The 20,677-nt window shown below is 45.2% G+C and overlaps 1 protein-coding gene and 1 long non-coding RNA gene across 2 annotated transcripts; one reads left to right on the forward strand and one right to left on the reverse strand.

Moving 5' to 3' along the window:
- The first annotated feature begins 353 nt into the window (after positions 1-353).
- Positions 354-5,119, forward strand: LOC144687785 (neurophysin 1-like). Its single transcript, XM_078554291.1, has 3 exons — positions 354-550; positions 2,905-3,109; positions 4,737-5,119. Exons 1-3 carry the CDS (start codon positions 431-433, stop codon positions 4,790-4,792), a joined length of 381 nt encoding a protein of 126 aa, XP_078410417.1. The 5' UTR covers positions 354-430; the 3' UTR covers positions 4,793-5,119.
- A 131-nt stretch (positions 5,120-5,250) lies between these two features.
- On the reverse strand, positions 5,251-14,996 carry LOC144687810 (uncharacterized). The gene is made up of 3 exons (XR_013578213.1): positions 14,932-14,996; positions 7,373-7,456; positions 5,251-5,376 (listed from the first exon to the last, which is right to left on the reverse strand). It is a non-coding gene; the product is annotated as an uncharacterized LOC144687810 (long non-coding RNA).
- Between the last annotated feature and the right edge of the window lie 5,681 nt (positions 14,997-20,677).

The raw sequence follows: 20,677 nt of genomic DNA on the forward strand, positions 1-20,677 counted from the left end.
TCAGGCCATATTACACACAGAGTGGAAACGATTGCTGGTTCTCCATATCTCAAGCTTTTTCTAAAGGTGCAACAGAAACTATGACCTTCTTGTGTCAGGTTCAAAGGAAGTAACATTTAATTGGAAAATGATATTCAGATTCAAATGCATTGCACTCATGACGTTAAATAGATTAATTTCCTTTTGTCACTAATTACAAAAATAAAGCATTCATCAAGGTTATGGAGTGACCTCAGGTGAATCGTGAGTGGCACTATACTTCTGTTCATTATAATAGTTTAGAAAATATATTCAGCCTGTGCTAAATTAGCAAAATGACGGCACCTCCGTAATCTGAATGTTTGTTCGAAGGTATAAATAAGGCGAGCATTCGTAGATTCTCAGTGCAGTTTGAAAGGTTTCCTGGATCCAGATTCACTGGTAGAACATCATGCAGTCTGCCTGCTTCACAGTTTGCCTCCTCTGCCTCATTTCCTTCTCTGCAGCTTGTTACATTAACAACTGCCCCGTAGGAGGCAAAAGATCCATCATGGACATGGAGATCAGACAGGTAAGGAGCAGCTTCCTTTTACTTTCTATCTAGTTATTTAAATGCTGATGATTCCATTGAGTGATCATATTAATACTTGAGGAGTACAATTTATATTTGAAGATCCCAGTATGTATTTCACCTTTTTGTGACTGATTTATTTCATTGGGTTGCTTCTGTACACCTGTTGATCAGAGTCCAGCAGCTACCTCTAGCTTTGCCAGCTCTGGTTGGGCATATCTCAGGAGGTTTTGTCAAATAATCTTGGCCTCCAACTGCCCCGACCAATTAAACAGCCTTTTTACCAATCTCAAATATATTTTTATAATGAATAGACAGAAGGGCTCAAAGAAAATGGGGAAAAAAACAATCTTTGTTTTAACATTCCTATGATTTCCTGGCAGGACTGTCTCAGTGACCTGGAAGTTAATCTTTAATTTCTGGGTTGGCGACCCTAAACTATGTTAGCAGTTTCTGCAGATCAGTATTTCAGTAATAATTCTGAGCATGAGGGATTATGTGGACATGCACAACAGTGTCCATTTGCTTTAAGTATATCATAGAATCATTCAGTATAGGAGGCCATTTGGCCCAGCATGGTTCTGCCAACCCTCTGAAAGAGCTAACAAATTATTCCCAATCTCTCGCTCTTTCCCCAGAATCCTGCAATTTTTTTTTACCTTTTCAAAAATTTAGCCAATTCACTTCTGAAAGTACTTATTGAACCTTCTTTCATACAGTGCACTTCAGATCATATAACTCACTGTGTTAAAAACAATTTGCTTCTGCCTCTCTGGTTCTTTTGCCAATTGCCTTCAACCTGTGTTCCCTGCTTGTCATTGTGGAAAAAATTCCCACCAGAGTCAGCAAGCATGTCAGTGCAAGGACCAGTGTCAGTGCTCATGCCATACCCCACTCTTGAACTAAAACACAGCTAACTCTGTCCATCAGCCTATGCCCATGAGGAGAAAGTCTATACCTCATGGTCGGTCATAAACTGAGGGACGAGCACTCAGTGCCAATGACTCTCCTGCACAAAATGCATCCTGCATTCCAACGTGATCCTCATCTCCTCTAGGGACCACATTCAGAGCACAACAAAGTTAGCGTAGTAGTGGCGGTGCTGTAATACATTGGAGGCCATATGACTGACACTGCTGAAACCTCACTGAGTGCCTGCATCCTGTTTAAAGCCTTTCTGGTTGCATTGCATGTGTTACTCTCTGAAATCGAGGTTTAATTACAGAAGTAGGTTTGCCAAATAAAATGATCGAATCTTTATCTCTATTAGTGAGTTTACAAACCCAAAGGTTCTTCCCAGTGGGGGAGGGAAGTCTGAATCCTGTAATTTTCCCTTTCCACTTTTCACACATTCTCAGTAACATTTTGTTTTTCCACCTGCAGTCTATCTCCCTTACCCACATTCTCCAGAAGTCAGTGATTATTGCTAGTGTTTGGTTTCATGGGCACTGGTAGCACACTGGTGTCCATTCAGGTAGGTTCAAAAGCAGTGTTCAGTCGATCAAATAGTCCCTTTCAACACTCTTTAAAGGGAGGGGGGGTGGTGACACCAAACTAGATTTGCATTCCATTCAGTGTGAGGTTGCTTCCCCCAGGGAGTCTCACTCCAATTTTCCTGTTGTTGGGCTGAGCCTGACTGTGGATTTGTGTAGCTACAAATTTGGTGCCGTTGTGGGGCATCCTAAAATGAGGTTGGTCATTCTGTGTCTTAGGATCATATGCAACTCCAGAACCCTGGCAATCCAACCCTCAAAACTTAGGTAGCTCAGACTTATTTGCTCATTATTTATTAGATTTATTATAGTCAGTCTTGGGAACAGCAGTAGTACTCCCCATTTTAATGCCAAGAGATTGTGTGTTCAAAGGTGTTGTTCTTTGGGCAAGACATTAAAGTGAGGCCCCAAATTCCCTCTCAGGCAGGTGCAAAAGTTTCTTTGGGACTATTTGAGGAATTGCAGGACAGTTACCTTGACCAACATTTATCCCTCAATCAACTTCATTAAAACACCCATTTCAGTCACATGAAGACCGATGCCAGGAACTCACAAATCACAGCCGAAAGCAACAACATTAAAACAGACGATCTAATCATTTATCTAATTGCTGTTTTGTGGGAATTTGCTGTGTACAAATTTACTGCTGTGGTTCCCTATGCTATGAGAGTGACTACTCTTCAATAGCTGTGAAACACCGGAGGCTTTGAAAGGCAGTTTAGAAGTGTATGTTTATTCGTTCTTAAAAACAGCGTTAGGATTTTCTTCAAAGAGCAAAGTGTGAAAATCACCTCTGGAGCTTCTGCCCTGTAATTAAGACATTGACACCACTGACATACCCCCTTTTCTATTCTTTCCCAGTGTATGTCATGTGGCCCTAGCAGCAGGGGCCACTGCTTTGGAGCCAACATTTGCTGTGGGGAGGAGATTGGCTGCTACGTTGGAACGTCTGAGACGCTGAGGTGTCAGAAGGAAGACTACCTGCCCTCCCCTTGTGAACCCACTGGCAGAGCCTGCGGTAGAAATGGCGGGAAATGTGCCTCATCAGGAATCTGCTGCACCGAGGGTGAGTAACTGGCTCATCAATGCTATCCTATTCAAAAAAGGGGCCTTATTTCATAACAGTAGGTATGACTGGTGTGTTTGTGTATGTGTGAGTGTAGAGGAGGTAGCCTGGGCTGGTGGGAGGGGTGGGTGGGTGCGAGGGGGTGGTTGTGCCTTTACATTAGATCCACTAGCTCAAATGGCATAATGCATTTCTACTTTTTCCATCAACTAAAATCAGAACTAGTTTCCATTCATTTGACTTCAGTTACAATGATGTTTCCTCCAGGGATGTTTCAGTTGACTATGCAGCTTTAAAACAATGTGCAGCGCCACCATCCCAACTGGCCATTTATAATCTGTCTTTTAAAAAAACAAGATTTCTGCTTGCAGTGAAGATAAAAAGCAAAGATGAATTATTAAATTCCTGAGTGAAAAGCCTGCCAAGAGCGCATAATTAGAATTTTGGGAGTTCACTCCTTTATATCATTTTTTATCCACTAATTGCTAAAAGGCTAAAAGGGTGCCTGGCAGGTGAAGCTGAACATACCTTCGTGTTCCTGGTTAGATCTAGAGGACTTGATGTTGCGGAGAATGGGAAAACATGACCCCCAGCTCCAGAACCCAACCAGGCTGACAGGGCAAGGTGTTCATCTCTTGTGGCTCTAAATATCCCAGGTGTAATGACGTTGTACAGTTTCAAACTAGCCTTTCATCTCCATGGGACTACAGCATAAAAAGGTGGGATTCAGCACATATTTAGCCCAAAATTGGAAGTGTCACTGAGTGAACCACAAGGAGTGGAACATGGAAGTGCCGCCCTGGTCCAGCTTAGAAAGTATTTGTGGTTGGGAGGTGGTGGTATCATTGGGAGATAATTGTGTAGTGTTAATGTCTCTGGAGTACTAATCCGGAGACCCAGGCGAATGCCCTGGGGACACAGGTTCAAATCTCACCATGGCAGTTGGTGGAATTTGAATTCAATTAATTAATAAAATCTGGAATTGAAAGCTAGTCTCAGCTATAGTAACCATGCAGCTTTCATCAATTGTCACAAAAACCCACCTGGTTCACTAATGTCCTTTAGGGAAGGAAATCTGCCATCCTTACCTGGTCTGGCCTACCCATGACTCAAGACCCACAGCAATGTGGCTGACTCTTAACTTGTACCAACTCGCTACAGGAAGACTGCAGCAGTTCAAGAAGGTGGTTCACCACCACCTTTCTCAAGGGGCAACAAATGCTGGCCTAGACAATGACACCCACATCCCATGAAAGAATTAAAAAAAATTGACAGGCAGAGTAAAGGAAGCTCTGCACTTAACCCATGCTGGACCCTTCCTATGAATACTTGGCACTGACACTGACTGTATAGCATTCTGCGCTGCAGAAATGAAGCCCCTATCTCAATGAGCACAGAATTTAACATTAGAATTGGAATAATTTTCATAACATTTCTTTTCTCCCAGATTTAGCAATTTGCATAAACCTATTTATTTTTTCTTCTTACTTTTGCTGGTTCGGACCAAGTTTATTCTAAGTGTCTTGCACGCTTCTATAAATGTCTTTAATTATTAATATTGGAGATGGCACATGTAATGGTGGTGATAGTGCATATAGATAATAGTTGTTGTATTCCCCTGTTACAGAGAGCTGTGCCATGGATCCCATATGTGACACCAGGACCATCTTCTCTTCGGATTAACTCGGAGTAACCTGATTCCCAATGCAAGACCTTGAATTGCTACCCGAAGCTCGATGCCCTCTATACATTGAATACAAATGTCTTTTAATGTTAAATAGATAGAGACAATACCTTGTAAAGATTTTCAGACATGTGCAGATGCTTTAAGCTTAGTGTGAAATAATGCCGTAACTTGGAATAACGATTTAACAATAATACAAAACACACAAACCATTTACCCCGGACTCTTGAGTGTTTCTCATATTTAAACAGTGAGATTCGAGAGCTGGTGTCGATATGTAGCAAAATAAAGTCCTTTATTTCACAAGGCGGGAATTAAAATGTCAGCAGGAGAATCGTCTCTGTATTTTGAACTTATGCCACATGAACAGCCTCACAGTACCTGTTGATAGTCCTCAAGCCATGAGTAGGAGTAGGAGCTTTTTAATAGTTGACACAAACTCTTTGCAGATTTTAAAATCATATTTTTGGGAAAAATGTTTTCATTTACATCAGCTTCAAGGGTTACAATTTACATCAGGGACAATCGGAAAAGAAGGTGGACTTCATTTCTTCTTCTGGATGTGTTGCACCAATATATCAGTCTGATGTTATGAAGTAGACAGGGAGGTAAAATAAGAGAAAAAAACAGAGTTAATATAATTTCACACTTATCCAGAAAAGATCAGATCTGTAGATATTCTAAAGAACTATTTCCAATGTAAAGATAATTAATAATTTCCCTAATGTTAATTCCAACCCCTGTACACCCACAGTTCCTAATAACAATTATTCTTGTTTCAGGCATAGCCATGAATTCAAGTATCTATCACATGAACATCAACAACACACTTTGGCTAACAGTGTATATTCACAGAATGATACAGTACAAAAGGAAGTCATGTGGCCTGTGCTAGTTCATTGAAAGAGTTCTCCAATGAATCTCATTCCAGCTCTTTCTGCATGTAGCCTTGCAATTTTTTTCCTTTTCAAGTATTTATCAATTCCCTTTTATAAGTTATTATTGAATTTTTCCCCACCACCCTTTCAGGCAGTGCACTTCGGATCAGAGCAACTTGCTACATTTCCCCTATGATTCTTCTGCCAATGACCTTAAATCTGAGTCCTCTGGTCACCAACCTGGCTGTTACTGGAATCAGCTTTCCTGCATTTACTCCTAAAAAAATCCGTCGTAATTTTAAACATATGTATTAAATCCCCCCTTAGCCTTCTCAGCTCTAAGGAGCACAATCCTAATTTCTTTAATCTTTCCACAATACCACAGTCCTTTCTACTTCTTGAATACCAGAAACTTAACACAATCTAACACAAAGGAAGATGGTTGTGGTTGTTGGGGGTCAGTCATCTCAGCTCCAGGACATCACTGCAGGAGTTCCTCAGGGTAGTGTCCTCGGCTCAACCATCTTCAGCTGCTTCATCAATCACCTTCCTTCCAGCATAAGGTCAGAAGTGGGGATGTTCGCTGATGTTTGTACAATGTTCAGCACCATTCACGACTCCTCAGATACTGAAGCAGTCCATGTCCAAATGCAGCAAGACCCGGACAATACCCAGGCTTGGGCTGACAAGTGGCAAATAACATTCACACCACACAAGTGCCAGGCAATGACCAACTCCAACAAGAGAGAGTCGAACCATCGCCTCTTGATGTTCAATGGCATTACCATCACTGAATCGCCCACTATCAACATCCTGGGGGTTATTATTGACCACAAACTGAACAAGACTTGACTTATAAACACTGTGGCTACAAGAGCAGGTTGGAGGCTAGGAATCCTGCAACAAGTTACTCACCTCCTATCTCCACAAAGCCTGTCCACTATCTACAAGGCACAAGTCAGGAGTGTGATGGAATACCCTCCACTTGCCTGGATGAGTGCAGCTCCCACAACACTCAAGAAGCTTGACACCATCCAGGACAAAGCAGCCCACTTGACTGGCACCACATCCATAAACATTCACTCCCTCCCCTGACAACGCACAATGTACCATCTACAAGATGCACTACAGGAATTCACCAAGGCTCCTTAGACAGCACCTTCCAAACCCACAACCACTACCATCTAGAAGGACAAGGGCAGCAGATAGATGGGAACACCACCATCTGGAAGTTCCCCTCCAAGTCACTCACTATCCTGGCTTGTAAATATATCACCATTCCTTTACTATTGCTGGCTCAAAATCCTGGAACTCCCTCCCTAACAGCACTGTGGCTGTACCTACACCACATGGACTGCAGCGGTTCAAGAAGGCAGCTCACCACCACTTTCTCAAGGACAGTTAGGGATGGGCAATAAATGCTGGCCCAGCCAGCGAAGCCCACATCCCGTGAATGAATAAAAAAAAGAAATTAAAACTGATAATTGATGGATGTCAAAGTTTACGCCTATAAAATGCATCAACACAGCTCTGTAAAGCTTGTGTGGGGGTGCAGTATAAACACAGGGTGAATCTGCTGATTCTCATAACGCATTCTCTAATGAGCAAAAACAGTTAGATATTTTTATACAGTTTCTAAGTGAGTTTTTTTTTGCAAGTCACTATTTTTATTTCCTCAATCACTAAGAATTTTTTAATTACCACAATGCTCCTTATCACATCTTTAGGTGGACTTCTTAGGAACAGGCAATCCTCTCCTCGACACAACTTAATTTCTTCTGAAACCTGGGAAATAACAAGACACATTCAATTGGACTTTTCCAATTACCTTGGACCATTAGCTTACCTCTCCCCTCCCCTACGCCAACTTTTTATAAGTAATTATCACTTGCTCCTTTACCTTAATGGGGCTGGAGTACAAAAAGGATGGATGTTATGGTTCAATAATATAGATCCTTGGTCAGCTCTCATCTAAGAGTACTGCATTCAGTTTGGGTACCTGGGGGTTGCAGGAGTGGGATAGGAGGTTGGGTGAGGGGGGGGTGGGGGAGGGTGCGGTGCAAAAAATCAGAGGGAGGGCAGGGGTGGAGTGCCATTGCCTTCTAGACTCCATAGCATTTTGTCAATGGCAGGGAAGGTGGAGGGCGGTCCTCCCTCCCAGAGGTCAACTGTACCACCCAAGTGGCCAATTAAGGGCCTATTCCTGCCACCACTGGCATTTAACCACCGGTGGGTGGGCCCTCCACCCCGTGGGGAGACTGTCTGGTAGCCTCACTATGAGCTTGGGGAGGGGCCTCAGAATCAGACATCCTGTGGCAATAAGCCCCTCCACTGCCCCCCCGTCCTCAACAACCACCAACCCGCTGGCTTGGGCCTGCCTGACTGGCCCAATGATCCTCGAGCCCACTTACCTTGTAGCAAGGTGGGTACCCAGCTGGATGGAGCCCCAGCAGTGGCCACAGATCCTGGTGGCACTGCTGGGAGTCCCGATTATTAGCTGCTCGATTGCACAGAATCCAGCCAGGCCATCCCCAGGCTGCTGAGACAGGGTTGTCCCAGCTTTCTGGCCTCTCAATGGGGCCACTGTCAGCCTGATAAGCAGCCCTCAACTCAAGAAGTTATATCGCTTTTGGCAGGGTCTGTAGTGTAGACTCGCCAGAATAAAACCAGTGCTAAAAAGGTTAAATCATGAGGACATGTTGCATAAACCTGATTTGTATTCCTTTGAGTCTAGCAGATTGTGGGGTGACCTAATCAAAGTGTTTTTGAACATGGGAACAGGAGTTGGCTGATTTGGATCTTTGTGCTGTATTCTAGCTAGATGAGGTTTCTATTACTCTATGAGTGACTTGGATATAGTTTGTATTAAGTATTTCTAAAAACTATTTATTTACAATTATTTATATCCAAGTCTTCATGGTAAGTACATTATTGTTTGGACATAGACTGTTCTATGTCCTGCTCCCTTGGAGTCTCTTGGTCATCTGACCTTGATGCCATGCTTACATCATCATTAACATCATTGCCTAAGTAACATAACCCTTAATACTTAACGCCAGTCAGCCCCTCCAGCCTGTTTCGCCATTCAGTGATATCTTGACTGATTTGTATCTTAACTCCATCTACCTGCCTTGGTCCCATAACCATTTGTACTCCAGCGTAGTAAAGGCCTATTGATCTTTGTCTGTTATGTAAAGTCAAAAGAGTTCCAGTTCCATTCCAGTTTTGTTTATATATATATATATATATATATATATATATTTAATGAGGTTTTACAACCCCTGAAGCTAAAGAGATGGGTTAAAAGTTTAGTGATTGTGGGTAGGAAAACAGTAAGTAGAAAAAGACTTGACTGTTGCCTAATGACAGTGGCCCAGAGACACAGACACAGAGGAGATACAAAAGAAAGTTCAGTAGGTATCAGAAAGGGAGAACAGGGATTTTCAGCTCTCTGAGAAGAAAATATTATAAGGCTATTGGGAGCAGTAACTGACTGAATAGTCAGCTATAGAGCTCAGTAAAGTGATCAGTTTAGGAGAGGTGCAACTGAGTTTAGAGTGCGGATTTTGGGTGTCTTAGGGAGAGATACAAATTGGGTGAAAAGCATCAAGTGAGAGCTCAGGAATTCACTGGAAGAAGGCTGTTTGCAACTGTGCCAGTTCAAAGCAAGAAGCCTTTGTCTATCAACCTGGTGGTAATTCTTCACTGGTTTGTGCGTCTGTAAAGATATTGTAGGATTAAAGGAATAGTGGGAACTTGAAGTGTCTTCTTGCATTTATATCGAGATCTTTCCAACCTTTTTGCCTGGTGTAATATAGTTCCTTTTTTTTTTGTTTAATAAATGCTTTATTCTTGTGTTAAAAGTTCACCAGCAGATTCCTGTGAATTTGCTCACTAACTTGCCCCCCAGGTTTCTGAAAAAAAGGTTAGGATCTATCAGGCCAGGTTTTATTCTGGGATCTGACATGTCCAGTATTAACAGCAGCTAAGATTGTAACACCTTCTGAAAGCTATGATTGTATCTGCCTCCACCAGCCTCTCAGACAGTGCATTCCAGATCCTAACCACTCACTGCAGAAAACGGTTTTTCCTCATATTGTCTTTTGCCATTCACCACAAATTATTATTCTCTGGGGCAGAAATTTCTGGCTGGCTGGTGGGTGGGCAGAGTGAGAGTGGGAGCGGGCGCAGGCTCAATCACCGCCCGCGATTGGGTCCGTGCCGCCATTTTACACAGGCCGGCCAATTAAAGCCCACCCAGCATGAATCGTGGCTCCCGAGGACAGTGGGAGTGGGCGGGCAGGGTGGGGCTGCAATGACCACCGGGTCCAATGGCGACCCAGTGGCCTGTTTAAAAAGCTGCTGCAGCCTTTCAAAGGCTGGGAATCATGGGCCAGCGGAAGATCTCCCCAGAGCGCTGCTGGTGAGCAGGCAGGAGGGTAGGGCAGGGGGGCACTGTGCCCCTCGCTTTTCAGACGATTGCCTTGCTGCCCTCCTCAAGGAGGTGGCAGCACGGCGGGAGGTCCTCATATCCCAGGGACAGGAGGAGGAGGCCCTGGAAGGAGGTGGCGGAGGTGGTGAGCTCCCGCAATGTGGTGCGACGCACCTGGATCCAGTGTCGCAAGCGCTTCAACGACTTGTTACGCTCAGGAAGGGTGAGTACCATGTTGGCATTGGTCACTTAACCCAGCAGGTAGGCTTTCCCCCCTGGTCGCACCCCCTCCCCCCAACTCTGAGTGTAGAGACTGCTTTGAATCATTGACGGCATGTGTCCTTCGCTGGGTGGGCCAACAGATATTGCCCATGCCGAGGTCACCCTGAGAGGGTGGTGAAGAGATGGGTTCTGCACCCGCAGCAATGTAGTACACTGAGACCCACATTACTGTGTTGGGGGCAACCTGGAGGAGCTGCACCTAGGCGCAGTGCTGGAACTCCAGGACATGTCAAAGTCAGGGTGATGACATGCTGGGAGGGGAGCTTCAAGGTGGTGTGGCACTGATCGATCTGCTGTCCTCTGCACTCAACGTGCTTGTGCCTCCTTGCTATGGAAGGTTAGATCGTGTGGTGCCTAATGTGATGTAGGCAGCATTTGGCCAAGGGGTTGGGGGGGGGTGTGACAGGCTGAGCATCTTTGTGTGACTGTTCGTCAGCAGCGGGGTGAGGAGACACTGGAGCCCTGCAATGTCCCAATGTCAGCTAGTGTCCCAGGGCACAGCGGTGAGGGCCCTTCACAGTCGATGGAGAAGCTGGCAGAAACAGAGAGGTGCCCATGGCGCCAGCAGTCGGAGGACTGCAGGGTCCCAGGCACATGCTCAGTCGGTGCCTGATGATGTGCCTCTGGAGTCATCCGCGACGCATCAAACACAGGAAATGCAGCCGGGTGTGTGGGAGCATCTGGTGGAGATACATGAGGCTATGCTTGACTTGGTGTCCATGGTGGAGGAGTCCACGTGGACCATCGCTGATGCAATGAGTCTCATGGCCGAGCACCATGCATCCTCCATGGAGATAGTGGCAACTCTCATGGAGAGACTCCTCCAGGAGACCAATCAGGGCTTCCTGAGGATGTGCTCAGACCAGCAAGCCCTCACATCAGCTGGTCAGTGCCATGTGTGGAAGATGGTCTGGGCACCAGGTTTCCCAGCCTGGCAACCATCCATCCATGGTGAGCAGGGAGGTCCGAAGTGACCTCACGTCGGCGCAGCAGCTGCCTGTCATCTCTGCGGGCTCCTCTCAGGATGCTCCGGATGAGGGCGGCAGCTCCTCCGCCCCTCTGCCAGTGACCGTGGCATCCGGTGAGGCTGCAACAACTGGGGAGATGCCAGCTGTGGAACTGGCAGCTCCCTTCCAGGCGGGGCCAGCACAGACTCCACGGGCCAGTGGACGGCCGCCAAGATCATCGAGGCCAACAGGACAGCAGAGTGAGCAGGCTGTCTCAGATACCAGGCCCAGCCAGGGGGCAGCACCAAGACGTAGCACCCGAAAGCATAAACATAAGGCACCTTAGGCACATCACGGGTTTATCACTGGTGCTTTTGTGTCGAGCCACAATGAGGTCTTTATGAGTTGGTGTGATGTTTAACACCTTTCTCATTTTTTTCTCTTAAGTTCTTTTTGTTACACCATTAAATTCAGACATGTCACCATGGCTGAGGGTGCCTCTTTTCTTCTGCAGGTGGATGGTTACCAATAATGTTATGAGTGATTTGTGGGACATTCAGCTTTATTGACAAGGCCCTTTGTTAATGTTCCTATCCAGGCAGATTTTGCCTCGAATATGGAACATACAGCCCAGGCTTGTCCTGGAGGTCTATATGGGGTCTGCTAGCTGAAGGTTCGTTGGATTAAAGCTTCCCGGGTGTCCCTGCCTCCCTGGAGTATGTCCAGGTCAGCGTCTACCCCCCTCAGCATTTCCCTGTGCATCTTCATCCTCGGACTCACTGCTGGACTCATCGTGTGCAGCTGCAGCCACTGCGTCTACATCTTCATCGTCCACAGCGTCCCCCCCTTTCCAGCGCCAGATTGTGGAGAGCACAGCATGCAACCACTATCACCGACACACAATCTGGGGGGTACTGGAGTGCGCCCCCGGAATGGTCCAGGCATCTGAAGCACATTTTGAGAAGACCGATGCTTCTCTCCACCACAGCCCATGTGGAGACGTGGCTCCTATTGTACCACTGCTCAGCTTCTGTTCTTGGATGCCGGAGAGGTGTCATGAGCCACATTCTGAGGGGATAGCCCTTGTCCTCCAGCAGCCATCCATCCAGCCGGGCTGGAGCACTGAAGAGCCCCGACACCTGGGAGTAACTGAGGATGTAGGTGTCGTGGGACCTGCCTGGGAACCTTGCACAGACTTGTAGAATCAGCAATCTGTGATCACACACTATCTGCACGTTCATGGAGTGGAAGCCCTTCCTGTTGATGAAGGCACCGGGCTCACCTGCTGGCACCTTGATGGCCACATGTGTACAGTCTATTGCACCCTGGACACGGGGGAAGCCAGAAATGGCTGTAAAGCCTCTGGCTCGCTCTGTCTGGCTGGCCTGGTCTTAACAGTAGTGGATGAAGGTCAATGCACACCTGAACAGAGCGTCTGTAACCTGCTTGACACAAGTGTGTACAGCTGATTGGGAGACACCACAAAGATCACCCACCAAGCCCTGGAAGGAGCCAGAGAGCAGCTGTGACCTTCAGAGCCACTGGCATGGGGTGTCCACCCACACAGTTAGGGGAGATCTCAGGCCCAAACATCTGACAGATGTAGTTGACTGTCTCCCTTGAGAGACAGAGCCTCCTTTGGCACTGCACCTCAGACATATTGAGGTAGCTGCTTCTCTGCCTGTATATCCTGGCAGCAGGATAGTGGCGTCTTCTGCGGCTCTTTCCACCTTGGACTACCTCTTGGCCCTGAACCCCTTGTGCCTGTGCCTGTCCTCCCAAAGGTGGCTCCCCTGGAGGCTGAATGTGGACTCCTGGCCTCCTCCCCCTTCTAGCCCTCCCTTCCTCCTCAGAGGAGGTGCCTCCGGTGGAGAGTTCAGCTCCCATTCCCAGGCTAGGGGAAGGCTTCCTGAAACCTGCAGGCCCAAAAAAGATTCCTCACTGCAGAGTGCTGACCTGAAGGTTGTGAGTCCAGACCAAGCAGCTGGAATGTGTTTTGAAGTATTTCAGATCACACAGGCAAGTATCAGTAACTTTGAAAAAACAATATTTGACAGAGCACACTCGCGACCCCACTGAGCCCTCTTATCCCGCCCGTTGGTGAGGTTTATACAAATGTGTCCTACCCGCCTGCCCATTGCGCCCATGCAACGACCTGAAGATCGCACGGGCGCCAAAAAATCGCCGTCAATTGGCACCTTAAGGGCTTTAAGTGGCCCGTTAATTAATGGCGGGCGTGCATTGGAGATCATCGTGCGCCAGCCCACCGAAATATCGCGATGGTGCGTGGTGACATCGGGACGCTCGCCAGACGTCACCGCCCATCGGTGTGCGGGTCCTGATGGGAAAATTCTGCCCTGGTTCTTTACTCTTCCTCAGGTGGGAACAGTTTCTCTCTATTTATGCTGTCCAGTCCTCACATGATTTTGAATGCCTCTATCTATCAAACCTTCTCTGACCCTTCTCCCAGCTTCACCAATCTCTCCATGTAACTGAAGTCCTTCATCCCTGGAACCTTTCTCATAAATTTTACCTGCTCCCTAAAGTGTTGTGCCCAGAATTGGACACAATACTCCAGTTGAGGCTGAACCCATGTTTTATAAAGTTTTACTATAACTTTCTTGCTTCTGTACTCCATGCCCCTATTTATAAAGCCTTTCCGTTCTCTCTTGAATACCTCAGTTCAACCTGCCTCCATTCCACTCTCAGGCAGTGCATTCCAGGTTGTAACTTTTTGCTACATGAAAAAGTTTTTCCTTGCAATCTGATTGCTTCTTTTGCCCCTTACTTTAAAATCTGTTCCCTCTCATTCTCAATCTTTCCACCAATGAATGGATCTGTCGGATCTCTCCTTTTTCATTGGTCCGAAATGGATGACACTTCCTTACTTTAAAATCCATTTACCACAATTTCAGCCACACACTTAATGTATAAATGTCTCTTTGTAATTTTACGCTCCCATCTACACAACTTACTAAACCAGCAAATCTTTGTGCCATCAGAAAATGTTGCTAAAAATGCTAAAATGATTTGATAGGGTAGATATGGAGAAACAATTTCTCTAGTGGGGAAATCCAGAACAAAAGGGCATCCTAATAAAATGAACCTTTAAAAAATTTATATTCATCAAATAGCCACGGGCAACACTGGTAGACGCTTGACCACTATCACATATTAATATTTTTAAAATCTTATATCTGCATTTATTTCCTGTCAACTTTTCCATTATAAAGTCCACAATTTTAAACTTATAATTGCACCTACTCCGAGTGGAGCCGCTGCAGTATCACGACAGCCTAAAGGGTGAGTTATTCACTTACGCAGTTTCCATTATAAACATGGACACAGGAATTTAAATGAAGACTATGAGGATAAAGATAGAATGTATGAATTTAAAAAGGAGACTGAATTCCATGTGTGTGTCTTGATCTAATTATATCCAGGCCTCCAGATATGCTTCAACAGATTTCATTTGACCTTGACTCCACATGTACAATGCAATAGCAGATCAACCAATATACATTTTTAGCTGCAGAAATTTAAGAAAATAGCAAGAGGAATAGGGCATTTGGCTGATCTGCAACCTAACTTCAACTCACCAAGGCTCCTTCGACAGCGCCACCCAAACCCACAACATCTGCTGTCTAGAACACAAGGACAGCAGATGCATGAGAACAGCACTACCTGCAAATTCCCCTCCAGGCCACGCACCCGTGGCTTGGGTGTGGCTACGTCAAAATCCTGGAACACCCTTCCAAACAGCACCGTGGGTGTATCTACACCACATGGGACTGCAGCGGTTTAAGAAGGCAGCTCACCTCCACCTTCTCAAGGGCAATTAGGTATGAGCAATAAAGCCAGCGACGCCCACATCCTGTGAAATAATAAATAAAAATAAATGTCTTAGTCCCATATGATTTAAATGTTAATCTCATTTAATTACAGTGCCATTCTGTCCTCATAGAATTAATCTAAAGAGGGTTGTGCTCCAACTTACTAATAGTACCAAGGCTATAGTCTGACCTTTCATTCTGACATCTTTTGGTTATCTCCACCTATCACTGGCCCTCTATCCAGCTCTACTTGTCCCACCACCCCCACCCCCCTCCCCTTAAACCAGTTTATATTTCACCACTCTTCTATTTTTACTTAGTTCTGTTGAAGAGTCATTCGGACTCGAAACATTAACTGTGTTCCTCTCCGCAGATGCTGCCAGACCTGCTGAGTTTTTCCAGGTATTTTTGTTTTTGTTTTATATTCTGACCTGCCTTTCTCTGTGTTTTTTTAAAAATTCTTTCATGGAATGTGGGCATCACTGGCAAGGTCAGCTTTATTGCCCATCCTTAGTTGCCCTTGAACTGAGTGGCTTGCTAAGTCACATTTGAGATCAGTTAAGAGTCAATCAAGTTGCTGTGGACTTGGAGGTACATGCAGGCCAGACCAGGTAAGAATGGCAAATTTCCTTCCCTAAAGGACATTAGCAAACCAGATGGGTCTTTAAAACAATCAACAATGGTTGCATGGTCACCATTACTGAGACTAGCTTTATATTCCAAATTTATTAAGTGAACTTAAATTCCATGCTGTTATGGTGGGACTTGAACCTGTGTCCCCAGAGGATTAGGCCCAGAGCCTCTGGATTACAAGTCCAGTGACATTGCCACTAGGCCACCATCACCCCCATGGCATACAGTTGAACAGCTTTAGCATCACCTCCCAAATCCGTGATCCGTGTTATGATGTAGCTGTGAGGTGTGGGAGCTTTTGGATGCCAAGGCGATCCATGACAAACACGCCTGCAGGAAGCGTAAACAGCTTGAGGAATTCCGGATCAAGATTATTGACCTGGAAGCCGAAATGCAGACACTGCGCAACATAAGGGAGGGGGAGAAATACCTCAATACTTTGTTCCAGAAGACAGTTTTGGTCAGCAGTGAGCGACAGGAGGATGTGCCTGTCCGTGAGGCAGGTAATGGGACGGAGCAGACAATAGTGGAGGAGCCTCAGACTTTGCAATTGTCAAACAGGTTTGAGGTGCTCACAACCTGTGTGGGTGAAAGCAAAATTTGCAAGGTGGTTGAGCTGACTGGCCATGGCACTGTGGCACAGGAAGCAGTTCAAGTGAGAGGAGAAAAAATGAATGTAGTGGTAGCAGGGGATTGTATAGTGAGGGGGATTGACACTGTTCTCTGCAGCAAAGAGGGAGAGTCCAGGTGGCTATATTGCCTGCCCGATGCCAGGGTTTAGGGCATCTGCTCAGGGCTGGAGAGGAACTTGCAGTGAGAAGGGGAGGATCCAGTTGTCGTGGTCCATGTAGGTACCAATGACATAGGTAGAACTAGGAATAAGGTTATTCAAAGTCAATATGAGGAGCTAGGTGCAAAATTAAGAAGCAGAATCTCAAACGTAATAATCTCTGGATTATTACCTGAGCCACGTGCAGATTGGCATAGGACAAATAAGATGAGAAAGACGAATGTGTGGCTTATAGACTGGTGTGGGAGAAGTGGGTTCTGGTTTGAGGGGCACTGGCACCAGTACTGGGGAAAGTGAGGGCTGTACCGTTGGGACGGTTTACATCTGAACCATGCTGGGGTGAGTGTCCTCACACATCGTATAACTAGGGAAGTAGAGAGGGCTTTAAACTAAACAAGAGGGGTGAGAGATCAAGCTTGGGTAGGGGTAGCAATTCAAGGTGTAGAATCAAGACAGGAGAGCAAAATAGTAATATGAGAAATGAAGGTCAGAGAATGGCAGGAAGGGAAAGAGAGAAAAAGCCTAAGAATACATCAGTAGTCAAGACCAGATGTTACAAAGGTAACAAAAAGACAAAACTGAAGGCTCTCTATCTGAATGCACGTAGCATTCATAACAAATTAAATGAATTGATGGTCCACATTGAAATAAATAAATATGACCTAATAGCAATTATGGAGTCGTGGCTGCAGAACGACAAAGATTGGGTCCTTAATATTGAGGGGTACATGACATACAAGAAGAATAGGAAGCTAGGTAAAGATGGAGGGGTAGCACGGTTAATCAAAGAGGGCATAATTAGAGATGACCTTGCTTCAGGAGATCAAGATGTAGAATCGGTTTGGATGGAGATGAGGAATAGTAGGGGAAAATGTCATTAGTGGGAGTGGTCTACAAGCCCCCCAACATTAGCCACAGTTTAGGATAAAATATTCAAGAGAAAATATTGGGTGCTTGTGATAAAGGGACGGCAATAATCATGGGTGATTTTAATCTTCACATAAACTGGAAAAATCAGATTGGCAGTAGTAGCCCGGATCAGGAGTTCTTAGAATGCTTTTGAGATAGTTTCTTAGAGCAGCAAGTTCTGGAACCAACCAGAGAGCAGGTTATATTAGACTTGGTATTGTGTAACATGACAGGGTTAATTAATGACCTCAGAGTAAAGGCACCCCTAGGTAGCAGCGACCACAATATGATTGAATTCTACATCCAGTTTGGAAGGGAAAAGAGTGGGTCTAAGACTAGTATCTTAAACTTAAATAAGGGCAACTATGTGGGGATGAAAGCTGAGCTAGCTGAAGTGAACTGGGAAACTAGGCTAGGGGATAGATCAAAAGAGAAGCAGTGGCAAACATTTAAGGGGGTATTTCAGAGTATTCCGGTTATAAAGAAAAATTCTAAGGGGAGGACCCATCATCCATGGTTAAATAAAGGATTTAAGGAAAACATCAAATTCAAAGAAAAAGCATACAACTTCACAAAAATTAGTGGCAGGACAGAAGATTGGACAAAATACAAAGAACGGCAGAGAATGACTGAAAGGTTAATCAGGTGATAGAAATCAGAGTATGAGAGGAAGCTAGCTAGAAATGTAAAAATGGATAGCAAGAGTTTCTACAGGTATTTAAAAAGGAAAAGAGTAAGTAAAGTGAGTGTTGGTCCTCTAAAGAGTGACAGTGAGGAGTTCATAGTAGATAATAAGGAAATAGTGGAAGAAATGAACAAATATTTTGCTTCTGTGTTCACTATGGAGGATACAAAAACATTCCAGTAATAGCTGCAAATCAGGAGGTGAACAGAAAAAAGGAACTTGGTGAAATTGAAATCACTAGGGAAACGGTACTGAGTAAATTGATGTAGTTGTGTGCTGGCAAGTCTCCGGGTCCTGATGGACTACATCCTAGCGTCTTAAAAGAGGTGGCTATTGAGGTAGTCGATGTGCTGGTGGTAATTTTCCAAAATTCACTAGATTCTGGAAAGGTTCCATCAGACTGGAAAGTAGAAAATATAACCCCTCTATTCAAGAAGCAGGGAGGCAGAAAACAGGAAAACTATAGGCCAGTTAGCTTGATGTCTGTCATGGGGAAGTTATTAGAATCGATCATTAAGGAGGTTATAGCTGAGCACTTAGAAGAGCTCAAGGCAATCAGGAAGAGTCAGCATGGTTTTGTGAAAGGAAAACCATGTTTAACCAATTTATTGGAGTTTTTAGAAGGAGTAACATGCACAGTGGATAAAGGGGAGCCTGTAGACGTACTGTACTTAGATTTCCAGAAGGCATTTGACAAGGTGCCACATCAAAGATTATTACGGAAAATAAAAGCACATGGTGTAGTGGGTAACATATCAGCATGGATAGAAGATTGGCTGGCTAGTAGAAAGCAGAGAGTATGCATAAATGGGTCTTTTTCTGATTGGCAGGGTGTGACAAGTGGAGTCCCAAAGGGGCCTCAACTTTTTACGATTTACATCAATGACTTAGATGAGGGCAGTGAAGACATGGCAGCTAAATTTGCAGATGACACAAAGATAGGTAGGAAAGTATGTTGTGAAGAGGACACAAGGAGGTTGCTGGTGGATATAGATAGGTTGAGTGAGTGGCAAAGATCTGGCAAATGGAGTTAAATGTGGGAAAATGTGAAGTTGGTCACTTTGGCAGGAAGAACAACAAAGCAGAATATTATTTAAATGGAGAACAGCTGCATAATTCTGAGGTGCAGAGGGATCTAGGTGTTCTAGTGCATGGGTCACAAAAAGTTAGTATGCAGGTACAGCAAGTAATTAAAAAGGCTAATGGAATGTTATCCTTTATTATGAGAGGGATTGAACATAAAAGTAAGGATGGAAAGGCAGAGTTAACGTTTCAAGTCCGTATGACTCTTCATACGGACTCGAAATGTTAACTCTGTCTTTCTCTCCGCAGACACTGTCAGGCCTGCTGAGTTTTTCCAGCAATATTTGTTTTTGTTTCAGATTTCCAGCATGCGCAGTATTTTGCTTTTATAAAAGTAAGAATGTTATGCTTCAGTTATATAAGGCATTGGTGAGGTCGCACCTGGAGTACTATGTGCAGTTTTGGTCTCCTTATTTAAGGAAGGATGTAAATGCATTGGCTGCGGCTCAAAGGAGGTTTACTACATTGATACCTGGAATGGGTGGGTTGTCTTATGAGGAAAGGTTGGACAGACTGGCTTTGTTTTCACTGGAGTTTAGAAGACTGAGGGGTGATTTGATTGAAGTCCTGATAAGCCACCCACATATGGCTGATCTGGTAGGTAGATACCTTCCCTGAGCCCCCCCAAAAGTGAAGTGGTGCTGTCTGTGAAACCTGGCGCTGATGACTATGAGCGCTGACTGAAGCAAGGGAGGCAAACAAACCTCGAAGTCCCGAGCGAAGCCCAGCCTGCCAGGTGCAGGTCGCTTATGTGCTGTCGTGAAACACGTCGTCATGTTTTCCCGCCGACGTGGGCAGATGATCCAGTCTGTGGGGGAGTGGGGGGCGGGGGGGGGTGCGGGGAATGATTCTCCGACCAACAAGCCGCTGAACGGCCTTGACAAGGTGGGTGTCGAAAGGGTGTTTCCTCTTGTGGGTGAGTCCAGAACTAGGGGGCAGTGTTTTAAAATTAGGGGTCGCCCTTTTAGGACAGAGTGAGGAGAATTTTTTCTCTCAGAGGGTTGTGCGACTTTAGAACTCTCTGCCTCAGAAGGTGGTGGAGGTGGGGCCATTGAATATTTTTTAAGGAAGAGGTAGATAGGTTCTTGTTAGGCAAGGAAATCAAAGGTTATCGGGGTTAGATGGGAATGTGGAAATCGAAACACAAGATGATCAGTCATGATCACATTGAATGGCGGAGCAGGCTCGAGGGGCCGAATGGTCTACTCTTGCTCCTATTTCTTATGTTCTTATGTTCCAATGTCTTGGAGGATAAGAGCACCAGGTTCTTGGGAAACATCACCTCCTTTTTCCCAACATGACACACACCAGGCTGCCTTGAACATATACCAGTCTGGGTCAAAATCTCAGAACTCCCTACATTAACAGCACTATGACAGCACGTTTGACACACAGACTGCACAGTTCAAGAA

The sequence above is a fragment of the Cetorhinus maximus genome, chromosome 1 (genome assembly GCF_964194155.1).
Source record: "Cetorhinus maximus chromosome 1, sCetMax3.hap1.1, whole genome shotgun sequence".
In the NCBI taxonomy this organism is placed as follows: Eukaryota; Metazoa; Chordata; class Chondrichthyes; order Lamniformes; family Cetorhinidae; genus Cetorhinus; species Cetorhinus maximus.